The sequence below is a fragment of the Petaurus breviceps genome, unplaced genomic scaffold, assembly GCF_028583685.1.
Source record: "Petaurus breviceps papuanus isolate PSGF00001 unplaced genomic scaffold, PetGlider_PUasm1.0 90804, whole genome shotgun sequence".
In the NCBI taxonomy this organism is placed as follows: domain Eukaryota; kingdom Metazoa; phylum Chordata; class Mammalia; order Diprotodontia; family Petauridae; genus Petaurus; species Petaurus breviceps.
In genome coordinates, this window is record NW_027187348.1 from 5,900,937 (window position 1) to 5,923,392 (window position 22,456).

At 41.1% G+C, this 22,456-nt stretch overlaps 1 protein-coding gene across 2 annotated transcripts in view; it reads right to left on the minus strand.

Moving 5' to 3' along the window:
• Positions 1-4,680: 4,680 nt before the first annotated feature.
• ZNF202 (zinc finger protein 202) overlaps positions 4,681-22,456 on the minus strand; it is a 35,601-nt gene continuing 17,825 nt past the window's right edge. Inside the window, exons 2-7 of one of the 2 annotated variants that reach the window (XM_069070096.1) lie at positions 16,681-17,228; positions 15,819-16,038; positions 15,318-15,406; positions 10,871-11,000; positions 10,053-10,175; positions 4,681-9,680 (exon numbers count right to left, since the gene is read on the minus strand). In XM_069070096.1, coding sequence (XP_068926197.1) covers positions 8,626-9,680; positions 10,053-10,175; positions 10,871-11,000; positions 15,318-15,406; positions 15,819-16,038; positions 16,681-17,133 — 2,070 coding nt within the window. In that variant the 5' untranslated portion in view covers positions 17,134-17,228 and the 3' untranslated portion in view covers positions 4,681-8,625. The remainder of the gene's footprint in view (positions 9,681-10,052; positions 10,176-10,870; positions 11,001-15,317; positions 15,407-15,818; positions 16,039-16,680; positions 17,229-22,456) is intronic. The other variant, XM_069070097.1, reaches the window with a different exon arrangement.

Genomic DNA, 22,456 nt, shown 5'->3' on the forward strand with positions numbered 1-22,456 from the left:
ACTCCTATTTTGGGGACAAGAAGGATCAAAGCATGGAACAGGAGGAAGACAGTGAAGTCAGAACTCCTGCACCAAAACGCTTCCAAGAAAAATATGAGCTGGTTACAGGCCATAGAGGAGCTTTAAAGGGGTTTTGAAAATCAAATAAGAGAAGTGGAGGAAAAATTAGGAAGAGAAATGGAAACTGGAATAGAGTCTCGTGACCAGAGGAGTATAGCCTGCTACAGCCTCCCTCTACACAGGCCAGTATGTTCTGATAGATTCTGAGTGCTGGAGCTGAAGAGAACTTGTGGCTGCCTTTAGTTGCCTGTGGCTATTAAAGATCAGTTAGGACACTTTAACATTGGTGGGAAAGGCTATGACCCTGATCTTTTGGCATTTGAGTGAAGGTGTTGAGAGTAATTTCTATGGTGATAGTGGTTGAGATAAGAAGGTTATAAAGTTAGCACTCAGTGTGAATTCAGGTCAATCAGAAGAGACCCAATCACCATTGTCATCATTCTCTGCTGCTGAAGTCTCAGAACCATCCCATGTAGCAGAGTGGAAAATATCCTAGAGATCTTTCTCTTCCTAGGACTCAGAGATGTGTAATACAGAGATGCTCCACATGCAGGCTACCTCTTGAAATGCCTCATCTCTCACAATCCTGGGTGTGAGACTGTGAAACTGGCATGGAGTGTGAGTTCACTCTAGTCAAAGAGATATGAATACTTGTTATTTGGGACCCAACTAGCAGGACATAACTCTATGCTTTTTCTACCTGATGCTTCCTACCCTGCTCCCAGTATTTGGAATGACAAGCCATTCATTACCTTCAAGCTGGCACCACATTCATCCTGAATGGTTGGGGGGGGGGCGCCCAATTAACTGTTTTTTAGCTGGATTGTGGAAGTTGTTTTTGCCTTCTGCTCCCTCATGTTGGTGATTCAATGACTGAAAAATCCTTTCATCCTGTTAACTTTCTCTTTACTCTCATCATTATCCATTTTGGAGCTATGCCTCTACAATCCAAATCATCAACTACTGCATTGTGCCTTGAGGAGCCTCCCACCCCACCCCCATTTTATAGGTGGACTTCCTTTTATCCTCGATCTCATTTCACACTCCTTCCATCTTTCAGCACACATGTAAACCTGGCTTCCTCCAGAGGACATTGCACTACTGGCCATTCTTTCCGAGACTGGTTACTTTTTCTCTCATGCCAGTTACACACTAGACCAGAAAGAAGAGCAGCAATATAGACCTTGCCATTTCAAGGCAATCTCTTTGACATTTTCATGCACCAACTTCCTGAATCTTTTCTGCCACTTCAGTGTGGGTATCTCTTCTCCTCTATCTTTTTCCCTTGGCAATCATTAACTTCCATGTAGTCAATTTTCAGCTCCTTATAGATGCCTCTCTTCTCATCCCCCCCCCCCCCACCAATCTAATATTCAGTCCTGATCGTGAGACCTCAATCACCAATTGAATATAGGGCATGTCTATCTGGATGTCTCAAAATCAACAAGCAAAAATAGAACCCATTATCTCTTCCTACCCCCATCCTAACACTACCCCTCTTCCAAATGTCCTTATTTCTATTTCACATACCACCATGATTCTAGTTCATAACCTGAGAATCACTGCTCAACTATTCTTTCTCTCTCAATCTCCTTATCTAACCAGTTGCTAAGTCTTGTTGTTTCAACATCCATACCATCTTTAGTATCCATCTTCTCTTCTCTTCAACCACCATGTTAGGTCAAGTCTCATCAGATCTTCCCTGGATCACCATAATGGCTTCCTAATTGCTCTAGATGCTTCCATTTTCTTCTCTCTCCATCCCATTTTTTTCAGTTACCAAATTAACCTTCTTAAGAATAGGTCTGACCATGTCACTTTCCAGATTAAGAATTTTTATGGTTGGATATTTGGAATGGTAAGAATTTAAGAAGACAATCCATTTGAAAACTCTTTCTTCTTTGTTGCTGGTTTTAAGGCTACTTTTCCACTTTCTGAAGGGAGTGGAATGTTTATGTCACCTTTTTTTGATCACCTTCCTTTTTTTTTCTTTGCTTTTTAGAGGGGGGAAGGCAGGGCAATGGGGGTTAAGTGATTTGCCCAAGGTCACAGGGCTAATGTTAAATGTCTGAAGTCAAATTTGAACTCAGGTCCTCCTTGACTTCAGGGCTGGTGCCTTCACTGCACCACCTAGCCACTCCATTCTTTTCTTCTCCTATTGGGAAGAAAAGAACCACTGGAGGAATAGGCTTCCTGCTGGGGGGGGGGGGGGGGGCGGCGGCTAAGGCAATGACAACTGATAGCACAGAAGTACATTTGCTTTACCCTTACTTTGCTTCAGTTTTCTCTGGCAAGGACAGAGACACTGTAATAGCAGAAAGGCTAACAGGAAGTTGATACCAAGATAAGAAAGTGTCTATTTTCCCTTGATGAATTTAAATTACTTGATTTAGAAAACTAAATGGCAGATGTGACATCTGAAATATGGAAAACAAGAAAAAGGCAAATGTCCCCATTTCCAAAAAAAGGGGAGAATAGAGTGCATCCTTTAGAATGGTAACTTTGACTTCAATTCCTGGAAAAATTCTATAATGGGTTATTAAAGGGATGGTTGATGAACATCTAGGAAGGGGAGTGGGGATTACAAAGAGCCAATACAGCTTCATTAAGAATAGGTCAAGTCAGATAAACCATTTCCTTTTTTGACAGTGATTACACTGGTGATTGAGGGGAATCCTAAAAATAAAATTTATAAGCATTTGATAAAGCATCGCAAGTTACTTTTATAAAGAATATGGAGAGAAGTGGATTACATGATACATTTAGATGTGGGTTCAAAGAGTAGTTCTTAATGTTTCAATGTTCATATACTAAGCCCCAAGTGGAATACCCCAGAGATGTGGTTTCTTTCTCTCTCTTTTTTTCTTTACCAATTTAGATAAATGCATAGATAGTATTCTCATAAAGTTGCAGGTGGAAAGGAAGATACAGCCAGGATCCCAAAAGATACTAACAGGCTAGTTTGGGCTTAATCTGGTAAAATAAAATTCAATAGGGAGAAGTGTAATGTCTTACACTTGGATTAAAAAAAAATCATAAAACTGAGGGATGAAAGTGTGGTTAGCGAGCAGTCTGAAAGAGATGTGGGAGTTTTGGTAGACTGCAAACTCATTATGCATCAGCAGTGTGATGTGACATCCAAAGAAGCCAATAGCATTTTGGACTGCATTGAGAGGCAGTTTCTAGGCAGGAGGAGATGAAGTCCTTAGAACTCTGACATTAGCTAGGGCTCTATACTCTCTTCTGGGCACCACAATTTAAAAAGGTGGTTGACAAGTTGATAAGCACTCAAATGGACAGCCAAAATATGCTACCATGCTACATGAGGATTGGTTGAAGGAAACCAGTACATTTAGCTTGCAGAACACTCAGGGTAATATAAGTTTTCAAGTATTTGAAAAGTCATGGGGAAGGGGAATTTGACCTTCACTTTAACCCCAGAGGGCAGAATCAGGAAAAGGGGGTGGAGCTTGCCTAGAATTAACTTTAGGTTTGGAAGCAGGAAGAACACTAATAAGAACTATCCCATGGTGCACTGGGCTACCAGGAAAGCTAAGTGATTCCCAATCCTAGGGATGGGGGTAAGAGGGTATTCTTTAAACAGACACCAGATGACCACTTGTCAGCTGTTATAGCAGGTATTTCTTTTGCATGCATGCTTAAAACAGATGATTGCTGAAGTCCCTTCCAACTCTCAAATTCTGTGATTCAGACTCCAATCCTTCCTCATAACCTGTCAACATCTCATGATCTTAAGTCCTCATTTTGACAGCCTTCTAACATCTTGGCCGTACACTTTTTCAGACCTGATTTCAAACCCCTCTTCCATCCTCTTAAGTTATACACAACATAACCAAACTTTCACCATTTCGAATAGTATAACTTTCAAGATCCTGAATTATGAAAGCCTATTCCTGTTATTACCCACCTTTTCCACTCATTCTTCATCCTTGTGAGTTGTGATATTGTAACTATCAAGTCCTTCTTATATTCCCTTATCCCTAGCCCAGGTTCATTCACCTCCACAACCAATCTCCATACTATTGTCTGCTACTGATTTAGCAGCTACTACATAAATCAGTGTTCCTCCAACTTTCTGCTCCTCTCAACTTGCTAATAGTGCTTATTATTTCTGGGTAACCCTTGAAACCTGATTTCTTTATTTGGTGTTTTTACGGTTACTGGAGTGTATGTCACTCACTACAAATTGCCGGTGCAATATCTTTGCTAGGCCCTCACGAAATTGTCGGACTATCACATGCCATGGCAAGTTTCATGCCTTGTACTTTATCACAACTTTGGGGTTGTCTTTGACTCTTTATTCTCCCTTGCTCACCTCCTTGATATATCTCATATATTTTGTTCTTCCCCTTCCAATGTGTTCTATGAGAAGATGTTAAGACAGCAAAGAGGCAAGGCATGGGCATATATCCTGAGAAAATGAAAGAACTGGCAGATATGACGGCTGAATGATAGTGAAGGATCCTCAACTTGAACAAGATGTGTGTACTTCAGAACTGTGGGATAAACCTGATTTTCAAAAAATGGGAAGGGATGTTCTCACTATGAGCAGAACTTGTTAAAGAGAGGAAATGGAAGGATTAACAAGAACTAGTGAAGGACTGGAAAGAGCACTTTAATATATTGAATTAGAAGACCTCCTATTACAAATCAACTCATCCCTCTGATGCTTACTGCCTTTCCCTATCTTGCACAAGTTACTTACCCACCCTAGGCCTTAGTTTATCTGTAAAAAAAAAAGGGGGAGATTCTGGGTTCTTTTTCAGCTCTAGATTTAAGATGGTGAGATTATGCCAGAAGTAGGGCTGCAGTTATTTAGCCTAGAAAAGATTTAGGAGGAGAATGGACAACAGAGCTTTTCTAAGCACCTGAAGGGCTGTCATTAGGAAGAAAAGTTAGATTTATTCTGGCTACCCCAGAAGACAGAATAAAGAACAATGTGCAGAAGTTGAAGAGGCACATTTAAGTTTCATGCAAGAAAAAGCTTCCTGGAAGTTAGTCATTCAAAGAGCCACCTCTTAAGCGAGTGGGGTTCTTTCTCACCCTTTAAACAAAGGGTGGATGATCATGTACCATGTAAGACACAAAGGGTTTGCTTGTTCAGGTACAGACCAACTAGCTGGCTTAAGGTCCTTTCCAGATTTTAAACTCTTGAGGATCAACAACAGGCCTTCCCACACTCACCTCATTTTCTTTTTGGTGATTATGAAGACCAGTAGATGAGTAACATGCTACAGACACAGCAGAGTATTTGACAATATTTCTCATGCTACTCTCGTGGATGAGATATGTATGTGGGCTAGATTAAAGTACAATTAGATAGATTTGGAACTAGTTGAATGGATATACCCAAAGAAAGTCAACTTGGAGGGAGTTCAAGGGATTTGTGCTTGGTATACAGTTTTAACATTTTTCTTTACCAGACTCAGCTAAAGGCACAAATGCATGATCACTGTGCCAATGAACAAAGCTATGACATGTTAGAATAGTAATCATAACCTATAAATTCCTCAACAAGCTAGAACAATGGGCCAACTCTTAATGTGATAAAACTTAAATCAGGATACATGGGTTTTGCACATGGGCAAAAAAGGATTAAAAACTGCAAACGTATAACGCTGGGAAGGTGTGACTAAACACTTTTTCTGAAAACTAACTGGATTTTAGTGGACTGCATGCTTCTTTCATCAACTATGTGGTACATCACCACCAAAGCTAATACAATCTTATCCTGTATTCAGAGGTTTAATTCCTGGGGGGAACTTAATGCTTTGATTAGAACATATCTTTGGTACTGTATCCTATTCCTGGCACTGCATTTTTGGAAGGTCATTGATTGATAAACTGAAGTGTGTCTAGAAGAAGACTCTAAGGATCCTTAAGTAACTGAAAATTGTGTAATGCAAGAACTGGTTGAAAAAATAGGGGACATTTGAAAACAGGTGACATTTAACCATCTTGAACTATTTAAAAGATACTATATGGAAGCGTCTAGGCTTATGTTGCTCTCTTGGAATGCAATGAGTTCTCTCTCAATGTAAGTTTTCAGCTGGAGGTTGGATGCCCACTTAAGATATACTTCTGATAGGGAATGCATTTGCTTTGGTGATGTTTGAAGCTTTTTAAGTTTTGATTTCACGGTTCAATTTCTGTTGTCCTTATCTTTGTTCAAGTTCTTAGTACTTTTCACTATTTCTATACTGAAAATCTATAATACCTCTTCTTGAATGTTTTTTAAGAGCTTTCACAACCTGACTTATTTTAACAGACAACTACCTTTGCCTCATAAGCCCTAAACAAAGACCCAAATGGTTAAGATATCCTTTCTTTTCCAAGGCTCAAGCTACAACAAAATCTTTTCATCTTGACCATAAACAACACCATCATCACCAATCGGGGCTACACAATGACAAATGCATGAAGCTTAACTCCTATTACTGTAGCAACCTCTCTGGCTGCCTGTGTGAAAGCTATATAGGATCTCTTAAAATCCTCTACTTTAGGCTATCTGACCTTGGGCAAGTCACTTCACTTCTCTGGGCTTCAGCTTCCTCATATGGAAAATGCTAATACTGAAGCTGATGATATATAAAGGCTCTGTTCAACTCTCAAACTCTGATTCCATGAAATCAGATTAGAAATGTTCATTTCCTCCAGTCTCATTGCTGTCTTTAGAGCAGTTCTGCCAGTAGTCTCTTCAGAAATCTTTATTATTGGTATAGTACATTATTTAAAAATTTCTTCCTTCCCAGGGAGCTCCTATGACTGAGGAGATATCCTCACATATGCAGTCTTCCTCCTCATAAAGGGTGAGACTACACCCTATTCAATCAAAGTTCCTTTAGAGCTAGCTCACATATAGGTCACTTCTACTCCAGACACGTATGAATGTACCATGCCAGTGGTCAGAAGAAAAATAACAAATCCTTCTGGGAATCTCAGCAAATCCAGTAAGTCACATAACAGAGGCCTGAAAGATGAATGAAATGAAAGTTCCTTTATAAGGAGGGTGCAGTTACAGAGGTGTTTCATATGGATGGAGAGCCTGGAATTATCAACCCATTTTATCATCTAGGGTACAGAGGTCTATCAGTAGCATAGGTGGCACAGTAGAGTAAGACAGGCATTGAATAGAGGGGTCTTCTTCCCTCTTGTGCTTTCGTGCCCAGACTGTGTTCTAACTATAGGAAAAAATTCCTCCTGTCTACCACACCCACATTAGACCAGGTTGGGTCCATGAGTTGCCATGGCAACTTGCCTTGTTTCCATGGCAACCCTCATCAGACAAGGGTTCTTGGGAGCACTCAGAGATTCTATTGTTTTGTCGCTAACATGAGAATGGAGATAAACACAAAATAAGAGGGGAGAAGAACTCACAAATGCATTAAAATCAACTACTCCTTATATGATCTTAGTTCCCAAGGTGCTGGCTAGAGAAGTTGAGGAAATATGAAAATACCTGAAATCTTTCAGATACAATGTACTATGCAGAAATTGATGAGAACAAGTTATCAGCAGGGAACCTCATCCCAAGTTGGTTTGTTAGTCACCTCAGGATGACTTTTTCTTAATTTTATGAGGACACTCTTAGTTCTTCACTTGGCAGATGTTCCCATGCAACTATGACATTCCAGTCAAGATGACTCAGTACCAGATAGATACCTTTCTAAACTGTTACTACTTGAATTCCCATGAAATCTAAAAGGGGGGTAAGGGAAAAGGATGGGAAATTACATCTTTTAATTTAAATCCTAATTGTTTTACTTATTCTCCCACCTCACCTTAAGAAGTATTTCCTGGGACAGAACCAGAAGAACCTGGCGAAAAAGGAAGGAGGCTAAGAGTGTGAATGAATGGCAACAGAGAGAGAACCTGAGGGAAAAGAGAGGTCAACTTTGGTAAGAGACCTCCTTCTCAGCTCCATCTCAGCACTGCTCACCACCATCTTGGCAACTGAGAAGGGAGAAGGCACAAAGGACCTCAAACAATAAGCCTTGAGTGCCTGTTTGGTGAGAACAGAATTTTCTGTCATTCCACCCTGTACCATCAAAAGAAAGTGCATCAATTGTGTTCTCCATTTTGAGATGTGGAAACTGAATCACAGAAGGGATATGGGGTCTGTCTGTCCAGGGTTATCCAGTAAATTTGTGGCAAAGTCAAAGGGCCCTACATTTCCTGTCTCAGTCAAGGCTGTCTGCTGCCATACATACAGAGCAAGCCTGTAGCTCATTTTATGTCACTTTTTTTTTACTCAAGAAAGCCAAGATATCTTTAGAAGACACCACAGCCTCTCCTGGGAAGGTATCTTAACCACTCCTTAGTACTCTCTCACTCTCCTAACTTATCCCAAAGATGTGGAAACAGGATCCCTCAGTGGAGGAGAAGCCCTACTGGGGTAGCAGAGTAGAAAAAAGTGTTCCCTCAAAGGCAAAGAAGATTGAGAGGATCTGCACAAGAAAACAGAAAGAGGAGAGGCAAGATCTGGGCTGGTCAGTGGGACTCCCTGTAAGAAGCCCCAGTTTCAAGGTGATAAGGCGGCTTTTCTTATAGCCCATCCTCAGCTTGGGAGACTTTTCTCAGTGCAGCTCTCTCTATACTTGAGTCCTGTAAAAGAGTCTTTTCTGAGTGGGTCCTCTGATGCCTGATCAAGTGGTATCCTCTCCCGAAGCTTTTTCCACAGGTGGGACATGTATATGGCTTCTCACCAGTGTGTGTTCTCTGGTGCCTGACAAGATGGTCCCTTCGACTGAAGCTTTTCCCACACTCATTGCACCTGCAGGATCGCACTGATGTATGTCCTCGCAGGTGCTTGGCAAATGCTGCACTGTGGCTGAAACACTTCCCACACTCATTACAGAGATAGAGCTCCTCAGATGAATGGGTTTTCCGGTGAGCCATATACCGTCTGTGGTCATTGAAGTCCTCCCCACACTCCCCACACAAATAGGGTTTACCTCCCAGGTGGATTCTTTGGTGTGTTGTGAGGACAGACTTCTGGCTAAAACTCTTCCCACAAATGCTACAGAAGAAGGGTTTCTCTCCTGTATGTGTTCTACGGTGCCTGACAAGGTCTGAGCTCCAGCGAAAGTGTTTCCCACATGTTTCACATCTATAAGGTTTCTGAGTTTGTGGGATTATCTCATGTTGGAATGACTGGGAGATTTCATCAAATCTGTCTCTGTTATGAGGAAATGCAAATGGTACTTGCAACTTGTGGATCTTCTGGTGCCTGACAAGGTGTGAACTACGAGTATAACTTTTCCCACAATCAGGGCATTTATAAGGCTTTTCTCCTGTATGGGTTCTGAGATGCCTAATAAGATGGGAATTACAACTGAAGTTTTTTCTGCATACAGGGCACTCGTGAGATTTCCCTAATAGTGGATGCAACTGTAAGTTCTCTCGAAGGCTTATGAAATTATGAGTTGGAGAAAAACTCGTACTCATTCTTCTTTCACCAGGGCTACTTGGCTCATCCTCAAGGAGTACTTCCCAATCAGTACTCTGGGGAATTTCTGGACTTCCCAAAATAGTTCTCTGTAGGTCCTCAATATTGATTTCTTGTTCAAGAAACTCCTCCTCATCCTCACTCCTATCTCCTATGAAAATAATGATAAGAGAAAATGGAGAATCAGACACAGTCAGTAACGTTTTCCTCACAGTGAGGAAAAGACAAAATGAAAACTGGAGGGAGAAATCACAAAGAAGTCAGGACATATTTTATATCCCTAGGAAGGCTAGAAATCAGGAGAGAGACTCACTGGACAGGAAGGGAGGAAAAAAAAGAATGTTACTTATTATGGTCAAGCCCCATAAGGAAAGAATAGGAAGAGAAGGGTTTCCTTTTGGAAATTTAGACTCAGTCACTATCAACAGATGTTACTACACTGAGTGAAAGCTGGGGACAGGTCTACCCTAGAATGGGGAGACGGTGTAATGATTCCCAGAAGGTCACTGAGGATAGATCTTACCTGTATAGGTAAAACTCAGGATCTCTGTTTCTTCAGGCTCTTGGGGATATTCCAAATCTGGGACACAAGATTCTTCCTCTTCTTCAACCTGGGAGACCTCCTCTATTCTGGGTATCGGAAATGCTATTCGAGGGAAGGAAATAAGAATATCATGATGGTTCAGTATGTCAGTCCTGCATTATCAGACAGCTAAGATCTGGCAGGTGTCAAACAGTCAGGTAACGAGATCAAATTCTCAGTCCCTCTGGTTTGTTATTCACATAAGTACTGCCTATCTTTTGTCTGATCTATTCAGGTTCTCCTCTTCCTCTTCAACCCTAACACAAAGCACTGCTGAGGCTGCTTTCATTTCTCAGTGACAAGTAAGTTCTCCAAATTTCACCATGTCTACTGCCATGTTTGTATGATAAACCTGAAAGTGGATTCCTTTTTGCTCCCATCCTACTTCTCTCTTCCTTCTGATCTTTAACACCTCAAACATTCTTCTTCAGTTTTGAAAGTACTTGATATTAGCAATCCTTTCTTCCCTCCAGTCTGAGAGACTACTGATCTCTGTTCTAGTCATAAACAAAAAACTTAAGTCTAGTTAGACCTAAGGATCAAAGAGACTAAGTTCAGATCTTGGTTCTACTATTTACTACCTGTTTAAATTTTGGCAGTTCAGCCTCTCTGGGCCTTAATTTTCTTATCTATAAAAGGAAGGGATTGAACTAGATGAAGTTACTATGACTTCAGGAAGTTCTATTAATGGGGAGAACATAGAACTATATGCTTTAGAAATGCTTTGAAATCTACTATCAGCGGAAATGTGCCCTTACTTAGTGAGACCACAATTCCACAATCCTCCTGCAAGACATATTCTCCATAGAATTCTTTCTGTGTTGGATCCAGTTCACCCCACTGCTCCTGGGAGAAGGACAGAGTCACATCCTTGAAAGTTGCAAGTCCCTGAAACAAGAAGAAATTTCACTCAGTAACTGATGCTTCAGGAAGAAGCCTGCACTTTGGTTCTAGAATGAGAGGCAGAGGCAGCTACTGTAAGGGCAGGATTCTGGGAGAGAAGGGTTCCCCCACAGGACTTTCCTTCATTTCAAATGATCTGCTAAAAGCAGAAGTTGGTAACTTGTCATAATAACTTAATTCAAAAGGCAGCAGAAGCAAATGTGGTACACTTGCTATCCTTGAACTTATTCTGACCAAAAGGAGGCAGTGGCTACTAAAGTAGAAATGATAATATTATTTCTGGGTAAGAGACCCCTTCATCTTAGAATTTGTGAGAGGAAAAATTCAGGTATAGTCAGATACACACTCTAGATCTTGGGAATACTGAACTTCAAGGAGAAAGCATACAGGTAGAATTCTATGGCCTAAAACTTTTAGGTGAAATCAGTCAAAGGAAGATAGAAGTTATAGGATCACTGGAACATAGATCTAGAGCAAGAAAGGGCCTCAGAGGCCATCCAGCCCATCCCTTTACTTTACAGATGGGGAAACTGAGGACCAGGGAGGGTATATAACTTGCCTATAGTCACACAGGTAGAAAACATCAGAAATTAAGATTTAAACCCATGTCCTCTGACTCCAAAGCCAGTGTTCTTTCATATATACCATAATGCTTCCTAAGTTCTCAATAAAGAAATTCTAATGATGTAAACAAGAGATTATGAGGAGAAAGGACAGGGGAGCTGTTTTAAAAAGGATGAAGCAGATGAACAAGAGAACTCATCTAAAAATTAAAAAACATATATGCAATTAAAGTAAAGACTGATAAACAAGGATAAGAATAGAAAAATAGCATGAGCCTATAAAGATGTCAGGAATGGTAAGGTATAGAAGGGACTGAGGCTGGTTATGAATATTAAGGCCAACAAAAAACTATTTTTAGCTATTTTGGAAGCAAGAGAAAGACCAAAAAAGGAAGAGGACAAATATTCCTAAGGATGCATAAGAAGACTAGACAACAGAGAGAAGGTAGAACTACTCTTATTTTAATGGTCTTCAGTGCCAAGGAGAACGACTTTAGAATCACTTAGTAGTAGAAGTTGGATCAAAAATGGTTAACAAAAAGTTGAAACCGAATGTAAATAAGTGAATGATAAGAGACAACCTAGTTGCTTTTTATTAATTTCAAGGCATCGAGGTCAAGCAAACTACACTATACTGAAAGAATTGGTACAAAAGTGATTGTTGTGCCACTATCAGTGATCTTTTAAAAATTATATAGAATGTGATAAGTGTCATAAGATTGGAGTAGAGTATTAATCATTTTCAAAACAGGAAAGACAATGGAAGAGTCAGCCTATAGGTCAGAGAACTTGACTTTAATTTCTGGCAAAATTCTAGGATGGATCATTAAAAAAGATTGTCAATGAGCATCAGAAAATAAAATATCATGAACAGCCAGTATGGTTTGATCATGAACAGATTATGACAAATTAATTTTTAATTTTCTTTTTGATGGGTCAGTAGATCAGGGGAATGGAAGACACATTATCAAATGCTTTGCTGAAATCCAGGTATAAATAGGTTTCTCATTCTATCCTTATGGATGAGGGGAGATATGGACTAGTCAGAGGTTCCCAAAGTGGGAGATACTGCCCTTTGGGGGGGTGCAGGGTGCTGGAATGATTGGGGAGGGGGTGGTGGGGGAAGAAGGCAGTAGTAGCCTCAGGTGCAAGTGGGGGGGATGCTGAATAAAAACAAGGGGGCAGTGGAAGCATAAGGAAGGAAGATAAAAAATTTTTGAAAAACTGTTCATACAAGTTTCACCTGTTATATAACAGAGTTAATGTCATAGTGATTACATTATTTTCCAAATCAACACATAAAATGAAAGTTATCAGTGGCCAAGTCTGCTGACAGGTTTTGACAAGCAAGTGTTGGCAGGTAACCCTGTTGTGCATTGTTAAGCAGTCTAGCATGCAATGGCAGGAATATATGTGTGTAATGACTTGTTTACCGTATGATACTATGTGGTTACATGACATAATATCGCATCATCAAAATTTCAATGCAGGAAGAAAACCCACAAATTTACAAAAAAATTTTAAATTTAAGATGTCATTTAAAAAATTTAAATTTTTTTTGAAATGATGCAAATTAAAAAAAAAAAAGAAAGATTTCCAGGGGGAGAAGGGGATGCTGAGTAGTTTTTTTTTTTGCAAAAAGAAAGTGGTAGATCAAATAAGTTTAGGAACCTCTAGACAAGATGATAGCATAGACCCCTCAGTATTGAAGCCCAAAGAGTAGTGACTAAGGTCAATTTGGAAGGAATTTCTAATGGTATATCACAGAGATTGGTTCTTGGACCTATTTATCAAATCTGCAGATGATAAAAATCTGGGACATCAAACATACCAAATGACAGATTCAAGATCCAAAAAAGATCTGGTCAGGCTAGAGCAGTGAACTAAATCTAGTAAAATAAAACTCAACATGAATAAATGCAAAATCCTATAGAGAAGAAAAAAAATCAACTTCACAAGTACAGGATGGGAGAAGCGAGGCTAGATTAAGAGTCCTAAAAAACATCTGGAGGTTAGAGGCCAAGGGTATAACATGACATGGCAGCCAAAAATGCTAACACAGTCTTAGGATGCATAAAGAAAGGCATAAGGTCCCTAACCAGGGAGGTGATTGTCCTGTTGCATTCTGTCCTCTTCACAACAATTCAGGGTGCCAAATTTCATCAAGGAGAATGATAAACTGAATAGTATCCAGAAGATGATACTGAAATGACTTGTGGCCAGACCATATAAGAATACTTGGGCTGTTAGCTTAGAAAACAGAAAACTTGGGTGGTATATGAAGGCTGGCTTCAAACAGCTGAAAAGTGTGATAATCCACAAGTGTGGAAATGGGTTCAGTTTTGTTTTTTGATTTTTTTTTTTTTTTTGCTGGGCTCTGTTGGGCAGAACTAGGTGCTAATTTCAAAGGAGGATTTTGGCTATGTCCAAGAAAATATTTCCTAATATTTAGAGTTCTCCAAAGTAGAAAAGGCTGGCTCAGGAAAATAGTGCAATTTCCCCTTAGTGAAACTCTTCAAGGGAATTTTGGTCGAGGATATTGCAGAAGGGAATGCTGTTCTGTGTGACCTCTGAGCTCCCTTCCAATTCTGAGATTCTGTGATGCTCCATACTGAGTTTGTTCCTGCCCCTGCATTCCTTCATGGAATACTTTTTTTCTATCTCTCCATTCCTTCCCACCAATTCATGTTTCTCTCCCCTTTTTTCATCAGTTTGGTTGAAAACATAACTCCTCAGTGAAGCTATTGTAAATTAACCCACCCTACACATGAATTTTGCAATCATTTGTTATTTTCATTTGCTCAAAAACGAACACTTAAAAAAATGTCTACAGTATTGAGCTAGGAACTGAAGACAAAGTTAAGATACCTATTATTCCTGTTCTTAACACAAAACAGACATGCATGAAAGGAATAAACAGCCTTATAAGAATTCTGAAAGTTAATTAAGAGTGGGGATGCTATTAAAAGGAATGGAAGAAATTGTGAAGGTGACATTTTGGTTAAATCTTGATTGACGGATGAGTTCTGAAGGCAGAGAAGGGCAGGGCTGGGTTATGTACCAGGAATGGGGGGAACAAAGGAACAGTGGCAGTTGAGAACAGAGCATACACAAGAGAATGTGTTTCATCCATATTAAGCCACTCTCATGTGTTAAATTTCAGTCCCCATAAAAACTGAATGTAAGCTCTCCCTAAGCAGGGACAGTGTTTCCCATTTCTTGTGAAACCACCTCTAAGCCCTGGGGTCAGGACATTGCATAAATGTTACAGACTGACCACTGTGAGCATGTCATTGGGAAAGCAAGGAGTTGCCTCATTAGGGAATAACCTCATTTGGTCCCAACTACTCTAGTAGTACAGAGGACTTCCAATTTCCTTGAAGTAATTCAAACATTTACAAAAACCTAATTCTTCAAATTCTAAAATTCTTCAAAAACAGAGTTTTTCTGCAAGTTAAAAAAAAATATTTTTATCAGCTTCCTCCTGCCTCTTACCCCCTTACTTCAGTAAGAGGGGGAAAAAAATGGTCTTAGGGACTAACAATTCAAGAACTTAATTCTAATCCACTTGCCATCTCTTTTCAGGAAAGGCCAAGCAGGCAGTTTTACAACCCACCCAACTCCTTGGGTATGGGGGGGGATAATCTGTTGTAGCTGGGGCATAATTCAGAGTTAGGGTCCTATCCTAACAAACACCAAACCAGGAGCATTGTACTCAGGGTTGGACACCACAGCTCACCTGGGATATGGCTGTAAGAAGGTTAACCATCTCCTGGTCTCCACTGCTTCCCTCCTCAGGAAGGACATGGTCCTGGGGGACAGGAAGCTCTGAGGACAAGAAAGGAGCCAGAGCCAAGAAAGGTTAGATCTGTGCTATAGTTATTCCCTCCTAATCAGGGCAGGTATCCCTCCTCACTCTCTTCGATGAAAGAATACTCCTATCCTTGTAGAATTCAAGAAGCACTACATTAAGAAAAGCTGAAGTCATTTGCCTCCACCCCACCACTTAGCAATCATACATTTAACTCATACACTGCCAGGGAATAGCAAGAACATTTGCATCATTTGGGGTCTGCTGCGGGAATCCAATTGGGACTATGCCTATTTCCAACTGCCAAAGTCTAAGGATCATCCCCTATTACAGCCTACACAAGATCTTGGTGCTGCCACTACCTTCCTTTCTTCCCTCCCTGCCGCTATTCCAAGAAGCCCCCTGCCCCTTCACTATCAGGCTCCCCACCGCTCTCCTGTAGGGGCTGGGGTTCCTCTTCATGGCAGTGGCTCTGCTCCTCAATGCTCAGATCTGGGCTCTGTGGCCCTTCCTCATGCGACTCCTCATGGGACTCCTCCAGGGATAGGGTATGCACAGGCTCCAGCCGTTCGATCGGTGACTCCGGGTCTGCTCCCAGATTTGATGTCTCCTCTGAGAGGACTTCCTGGCCATGCACATGGACCGTCACCTGGGAACAATCCCCATCTCCTGTCACCACAGGGCCCAGAGGAAATTCTTGGGGCAATCAGAGCTTAACCTACAAGGAGCTGCCTGCAGGAAAGCTACCCTAGGGACACAGAGACAGGAAAGGAGGAAGAGTCTCATTCCACTGGGGAGCAACAAAGAGGCTACTGAGAGCAAGTCCTGGGCCAGGAGAGGCTCTGGACACTCCAATGTGGTGCCACTTTCCCCACCTCCCCCGTCACTTTCCCCATGTCACCTAGGGTTCCAAGATGTCCCTCCTTCCCATTTCCACCTGCCCAACCTGTAGCCTTCTCATGTTTGCTTTCACACCTTACCAACCTGAAAGGGGGTTCTGTAATTGGGGATACATGGGCACCCTTGAGGAAATCACAGAACTTTCCTCCCCCAGCAAGCTGAGAATCAACATCTGAAGAAGAGAAAACCAAAGCCAAGATCCGTGGGTGGCAGTAGCCATCAAAAATCCCATAGCTCTAAGGATAGCCCCTGGCAAATGTTTCAGATACTGTGCTCAACTGAAAATTTCTCACAGACACCATCTGCCCAAGGCTCAATACCCAAGTGCTAAGAGTCGAGTCAATAAACCTGAAAAAAATGAAGCACATTTCACCCCCAGAATCCAACCCACCATCAAGCTTTCCTCCTCCAAATCACACAGATCAGGACTCCCCCTCCTCACCCACCGCCTTGGTCTCCTGGGTTGTTTCTGCAAACCCTCCACCAGCGTCACTGCCTCTTCACCACTTTCTGGCCGCTGCCCCCGCACCCAGCTCTGCAATTCCCCAGGCAGAACAGTTAGAAATTGTTCTAGCACCAGCAAGTCCAGGATCTGTTCCTTTGTCCTCCTTTCTGGCCTCAGCCACTGATGGCAAAGCTCCCGGAGTCTACTCAGGGCCTCCCGGGGCCCTGATGCCTCCTGGTAGCGAAATCTCCGGAAATTCTGATGTGAGGTTTCAAGCACAGTATCATCCTTTTGTAGGACTGGGTCTTGCCTCCAAGTGCAATCATCTTCCAGCTTCACCATTAAGATTCCTTCCTCTTCCCAAAGATCCTGGTCCTCTGGCTCCAGCACTGTAGCCATGATCTGGCTTTGGAGTTGGCCTAATTTCAGCTAGAGTTCACACTGCCATTTCCGGTCTGACTGGAAACCTGTAGAAGGGACCTCTCCCAAGGGAACTAGAGTAGAAAGAAACACAGAATGTCAGTAAGAATGCCAATATAAAGACCACACATTTGGAGTCTAACCCAGAACCATTAACTCTCAGTCTATCCCCCAATCTACTGCATTTTAATTCACTCTATCTTTGCAAATTCTACTTTATCTTTAGCTTATTCCTGGTTAGGGCAGGAAAATGACTTTATACATGTGTATCAAGTTCCTACCCCAAAGGAAATCACTGTGTTTCTTACTTCATTTCTCAATCTTATAATTGTATCGTGTCTCTAAAGAACTAAAAGGGAAATTAGGAAGGACAGGAAAGAAAGATCGCATAATTTACTACCGAAGTGTGTGGGAATACAGGTTTGATTCTAAAGTGCTAAATGAGCATTGAAGGGGCAGTATGGTCTAGAATAATCAGGGAAAGAAGAGAAGGCATCTGAGCTAAGGGCAACACTGTGAGCAAAGGCTGGGAGGTAGGAACAGTTTGCAAGGGACAGTAAGAAAGGTCTTCCAAGTATCCATGCCACCTACTGGCTATGTGACCTCAAGTAAGTCATTCTCCCCTCTAGGCCTCTAAATTTCTTCAACTTGATTAAATTTGTTTAGATGATACCCTATGCTCCTTTCAGTTCTAACACTAGAATTCTAAGTTGGAGAGTATTAGGAGATAAAACTGAAAAAGTAGCCTAGGGCCAAGATTATGAATAGGTTTTGGAAACAAGGCAAAAGGGGTTCCCATTACTTGTAACAGGAAAGAATTGATCCATTTACACTCAATATATATTTATTAAGTGCCTGCTTTGGGAGGCAGGTGGTAGGAAGAGTTGTAAATGTGTGCAAAAAGGGTCCAGAATGTAGATCTTCAACATTGCTTTCATCAGGCTTACTTTAATATGGAAATTCTTTTTTTTTTTTTTTTTTAAAGCAATCGGGGTTAAGTAATTTGCTCAAGGTTACACGTCCAGGTGTTTCTGGGTGGGTGCTAAGTGTCTGAGTCCGGATTTGATCCCCAGGTCATCCCGACACTGGAGCCCGTGCTCTTACTCGCTGTGCTACCTGGCTGCCCCTAATATGGAAATTATCAATGAGGTCCATTCACTTGTCTTTAAAAATATGTTTCAATATATATTTCAATATAATTGGTTTTATGTATAATCCTATTTTATGCATTTAAAAAAATATCATTCTGAGACAGGATCCCTAGACTTCACCAGACTGCCAAAGACGCCCAAGATACATAAAGTTAAGAACTCCTGGTTTAAAAGAAGATAAGATAAAATATAGGTAACTATAATACACCATGTTATAGAATAAATGCACAGGGCTGTTGCGAAGCTTGAATGAGGTAATATATGTAAAGTGTTTTGTAAACGCAAAGGTGTTATAAAAATATTATTAGAAAAAAGCAAACAAAATGTTGCTGTAGAAGATAGAAGACAAGTGACTTGAGGGCAGAAACTTTTAAATTTCGATTTTTTTTTAACCTGATGATCTAGCACTGTGGTTTGCACATAACAGGTGACTGATACAATGCTTACTGGATTGGATTAGAAAGTAATCACATGAAGATTTTATGGAAGAGGTGACTCTGAGCTGAGCTTTGGGGAGAGGACATCACAGGCACTCTGTGGATACAGGGGTAGGATATATTCAGTGGGATAGTGTGGGGAAGGAGAGGGGAGAATTGGCAGAGAGCATAGTTTGACTGAAGCATAGCTTGTATAGAAGGTGTAATTCCAGTAACATTAGAAAAATAAGGTAGGCTCTTCTGACTCTGGAGGACTCTATTAGGCTTCTAAGTAGCCAGTAGGGAGCCTCTAAGTGACTTTTGAGCACAGGGCTAACAAGACTAGCTAGAGGCATAAGGAGGTTCATTCCGGCATCGGTGTGAAAAAAGGATAGAGAAGAGGGCAGAGTGGAGGCCAAAAGACTTCGTGTCAGGCTACTGCAATACCCACATCAGGGAGAATAGGACCTGTAATTGAAAGTGGGGAAAGAGCAGAGGCAAGAGGTACTGCAGAAGTGAAACACCAGTTCCACTTAATGCATATCTGGTAAGTGAGAGGAACAGGCAGAAATAACCAAATGGAACCAAGTTTCAGTTCTGAATACATAGTATGGTATATAAACTTTCCTCTGGTAACAAGCCTTTGATAATCCCCTCTTTAATTTTCAGTCTCTTGATCCACTACTTTCCTGATGCTGACAAATATACCCAGATCTCTCAATATTTAGAAAATGACTTTACAATCCCCTCAAATCATGGTCCTTTATCTAATGAGAGCTAACATTTATATAGTGTCTACTACTATGGGCTAGTCACTGTGCTAAGCAATTTATAAATACCTCACTTTATCCTCACAATAACCCTGGAAGGGAGGTGCTATTATTATTATCACCATTTTATAAGTGAGGGAACTGAGTCAAAAAGAGGTTATGTGACCTGCCCTGCGTCACAGATTTGGTAAGTTTTTTGTATCAAGGCCTGGTGCTTTACCTAGTTGCCAATCTCTCCTCCCCTTCACAGCCAAATTCCTAGATAATAAATAATAAATATTGATACTTGTTTCTTCTACTTCCTTGCATCCCATTCTGTTTTCAAACCCCTACAATATGGCTTCTAATTTCAACACTTTACTGAAACTATTCAAGCTTATTGAAGATCAAATAGCCAAATGTGCTTGTTCTCAGTCCTCACCTAACTGCTGACCTCGACCTCCTCCGGTATATTCTCCTCCCTGAATTCTCCTAGACCTCTTCCTCCTATCTTTTCTGATTTCTTCACTGAGTCACTAACAAGGTCCCATCCCTTATGCTTGGGTATATATACTCCAGGGCCCTGTTCTAAGGCATGTTCTCTTCTTTAAACTTTCTCTTGGGAATTTCCTCAGGACTCACTAGACTCTACTACCATCACTGTGGATGAATTCCAAATCTGTATCTCCAGATCATGCTTCTCCCATGTTCTAGTCCTTTCATGACCAAATGTTTATTGGCCACCTCTAACTAGATATCCCATGGGCATCTCAAACTCAACATGTTCAAAACCGAAGCTGTTATCTTTTCTCTGAAGGCCACCTCTCTTTCTAAGTTCCCCATTTCTGTTGCAGTTATTGCTAACCTGCTAGAACCAAGATTTGTACCCTAAGAGACTTCTGACTATCCTGCATTCCCCATATTCCATCAGTTACAAAGTCATGTTCAATTCTACCTACATCTCTCCCCTTCAATCCTCTTTTCTCCACTCACAAGATCACCATCCTCATTATCTCTCATCAACATACTAAATCAAACTACCTGGACTCCAGGTTTCAAGGTCCTCTCCTTGCTAAACCATTTTCCAAGTCTCCTGTCATTTAAAGTCCTACCTAACTTGGCTCCCACCCATCTTTTTAGACTGGTTTCATGTCACTTTCCCTCATGCACTCCTGTTTACTTGTGGTTCCTCACACAACCCTCCCCTCTCTAGTCTCTATACTTTGAATAGGTTTGAAATGCCTTTCCTCTTCACTTCTGTTTCTTGGAATCCCTCCAAGATTCAGTTGAAATGTCATGTCCTCTACAAGGTGCTATGACTAAAACACACAGGTTAAGTAATTTGCACAACCACAATTTTAGTTCAAATTTTCTTACTCCAAATCCAGGGTTGTTTCATGTACTGCATCATGAAACTTCAATAGCAGGTACTTAATAAATATTTGTGGAATCAAACTGAATCCAGGTGGGAATATTCTGCAAGTACTTGGAGATTCAGGTCTGGAGATCAGAAGAGTGGTCAGAGCTGGACATAATCATAAGCATCACTTGCTTAGTGGTCACAGTTGAAGCCATGGGAAAATACGAGACTGCCGAATCAGGGTTCTTGAACTGGGATCCAAGAAATATTTTTTGTTTTAATAATACCTTGATAATTATATTACTACATAAATAGTTTCTTTTGTAATCTTATTTTATGCATCCAATACATCAGAGTCATCAGACTGTCAAAAGGGTCCACGATACACAAAAAAGGTTAAGATCGCCTATCCTAAAGAGAAAAGGGTCAGTGTCAGATAGATGCCTACATTAAAGGTTCTGGAAGACAGAGCTAGCAAAGGAGACAGAACAGGTAAAAAAAAGAATAGAGAAAATGGAAGAACCTGGAGAAAGTAGTGTTCCTGAAGTCAAGGGAAAGATACTCCCTAGGAGGGGATGAGTAGTAATGTGCTATATAAATGTAATTATGTCAAAAGATCCAGAGAGCAAAGAGAGTAAAAACTGAAAAAGTCACTGGATTTGAGGATTATGTCAGAATGCTGGTAGAAATTCAACTGTCAGGAAGTGAGTGGACGGACCACTATTAACTGCTTTTTCAAAATGTTTAGTAGTGAAAGTGAAGAGCTATGTATGGGTGAATTAGGTACAAATATCAAGAGAAGGTAGGCTTTCTCTCTCTCTTTTGACTGGGAGAAATGTGACGATATTTGTAGGCAAAGTGGAAAGGGAGAGACTGAAGATGCATTTGAGATGTTCAGTCAGGGTGGTGACAGGTCCTGAAGGGAAAGAGGAAACAGGATCAAAGGTTCTGGTTGAATGTAGACTAACATTAGTAATATGGATAAGAATGAAATAGCTTCTGTCCTAAAGAAATTTATAGTCTGGGGAGACAGTGATGCAATGACATATACACAGAAAAGCATAATTAGGAAGTGATTAGGGGGAGGAGATCAGACAAAGTGTTGTAGGGATTTCTGAGAAAGGTGTGAACACTATTAACTGGGGAGAAGAGATAAGGAAAAAAAACTAAAGGGAGGAGGCAGTAGAGATAAAAGAAAAGGAATATGCAAAGCAGAAATGAGATGTGCATTACAGATATACATTACAAATAGCCTGTGCAAGTAGGGAGGAGCAAGACAGAATGTTCAGGGAAGTGGTCTGTACAATTTGGTAGAAATGGAGAATGCATAAAGGGGAAGAGTTGTGAAGGAGGGCAAAGGGTTCCAGCCACAGGATTAAAGGGGCTCCTAAGAATTTGTATTTTATTCTAGAGGTAACAGGAAAGCACCAATGCCTTTTGAGGAGGTGTAAGGGTTATGGGATTTAAAGATCTTCTATGCCCCGTTGGACTTGCTGACGTAGCAGGAAGGGGCGGAGCAAGAGGAAGCGGAAGCCAAGCTAGAGTTCCTGCGGTGGCTGGCAGTGGTGGTGACGGCGGAGGCAGCAGCAGAGGCAGCGGCAGCGCGAAGCCCTTTTTGAGTTAGCC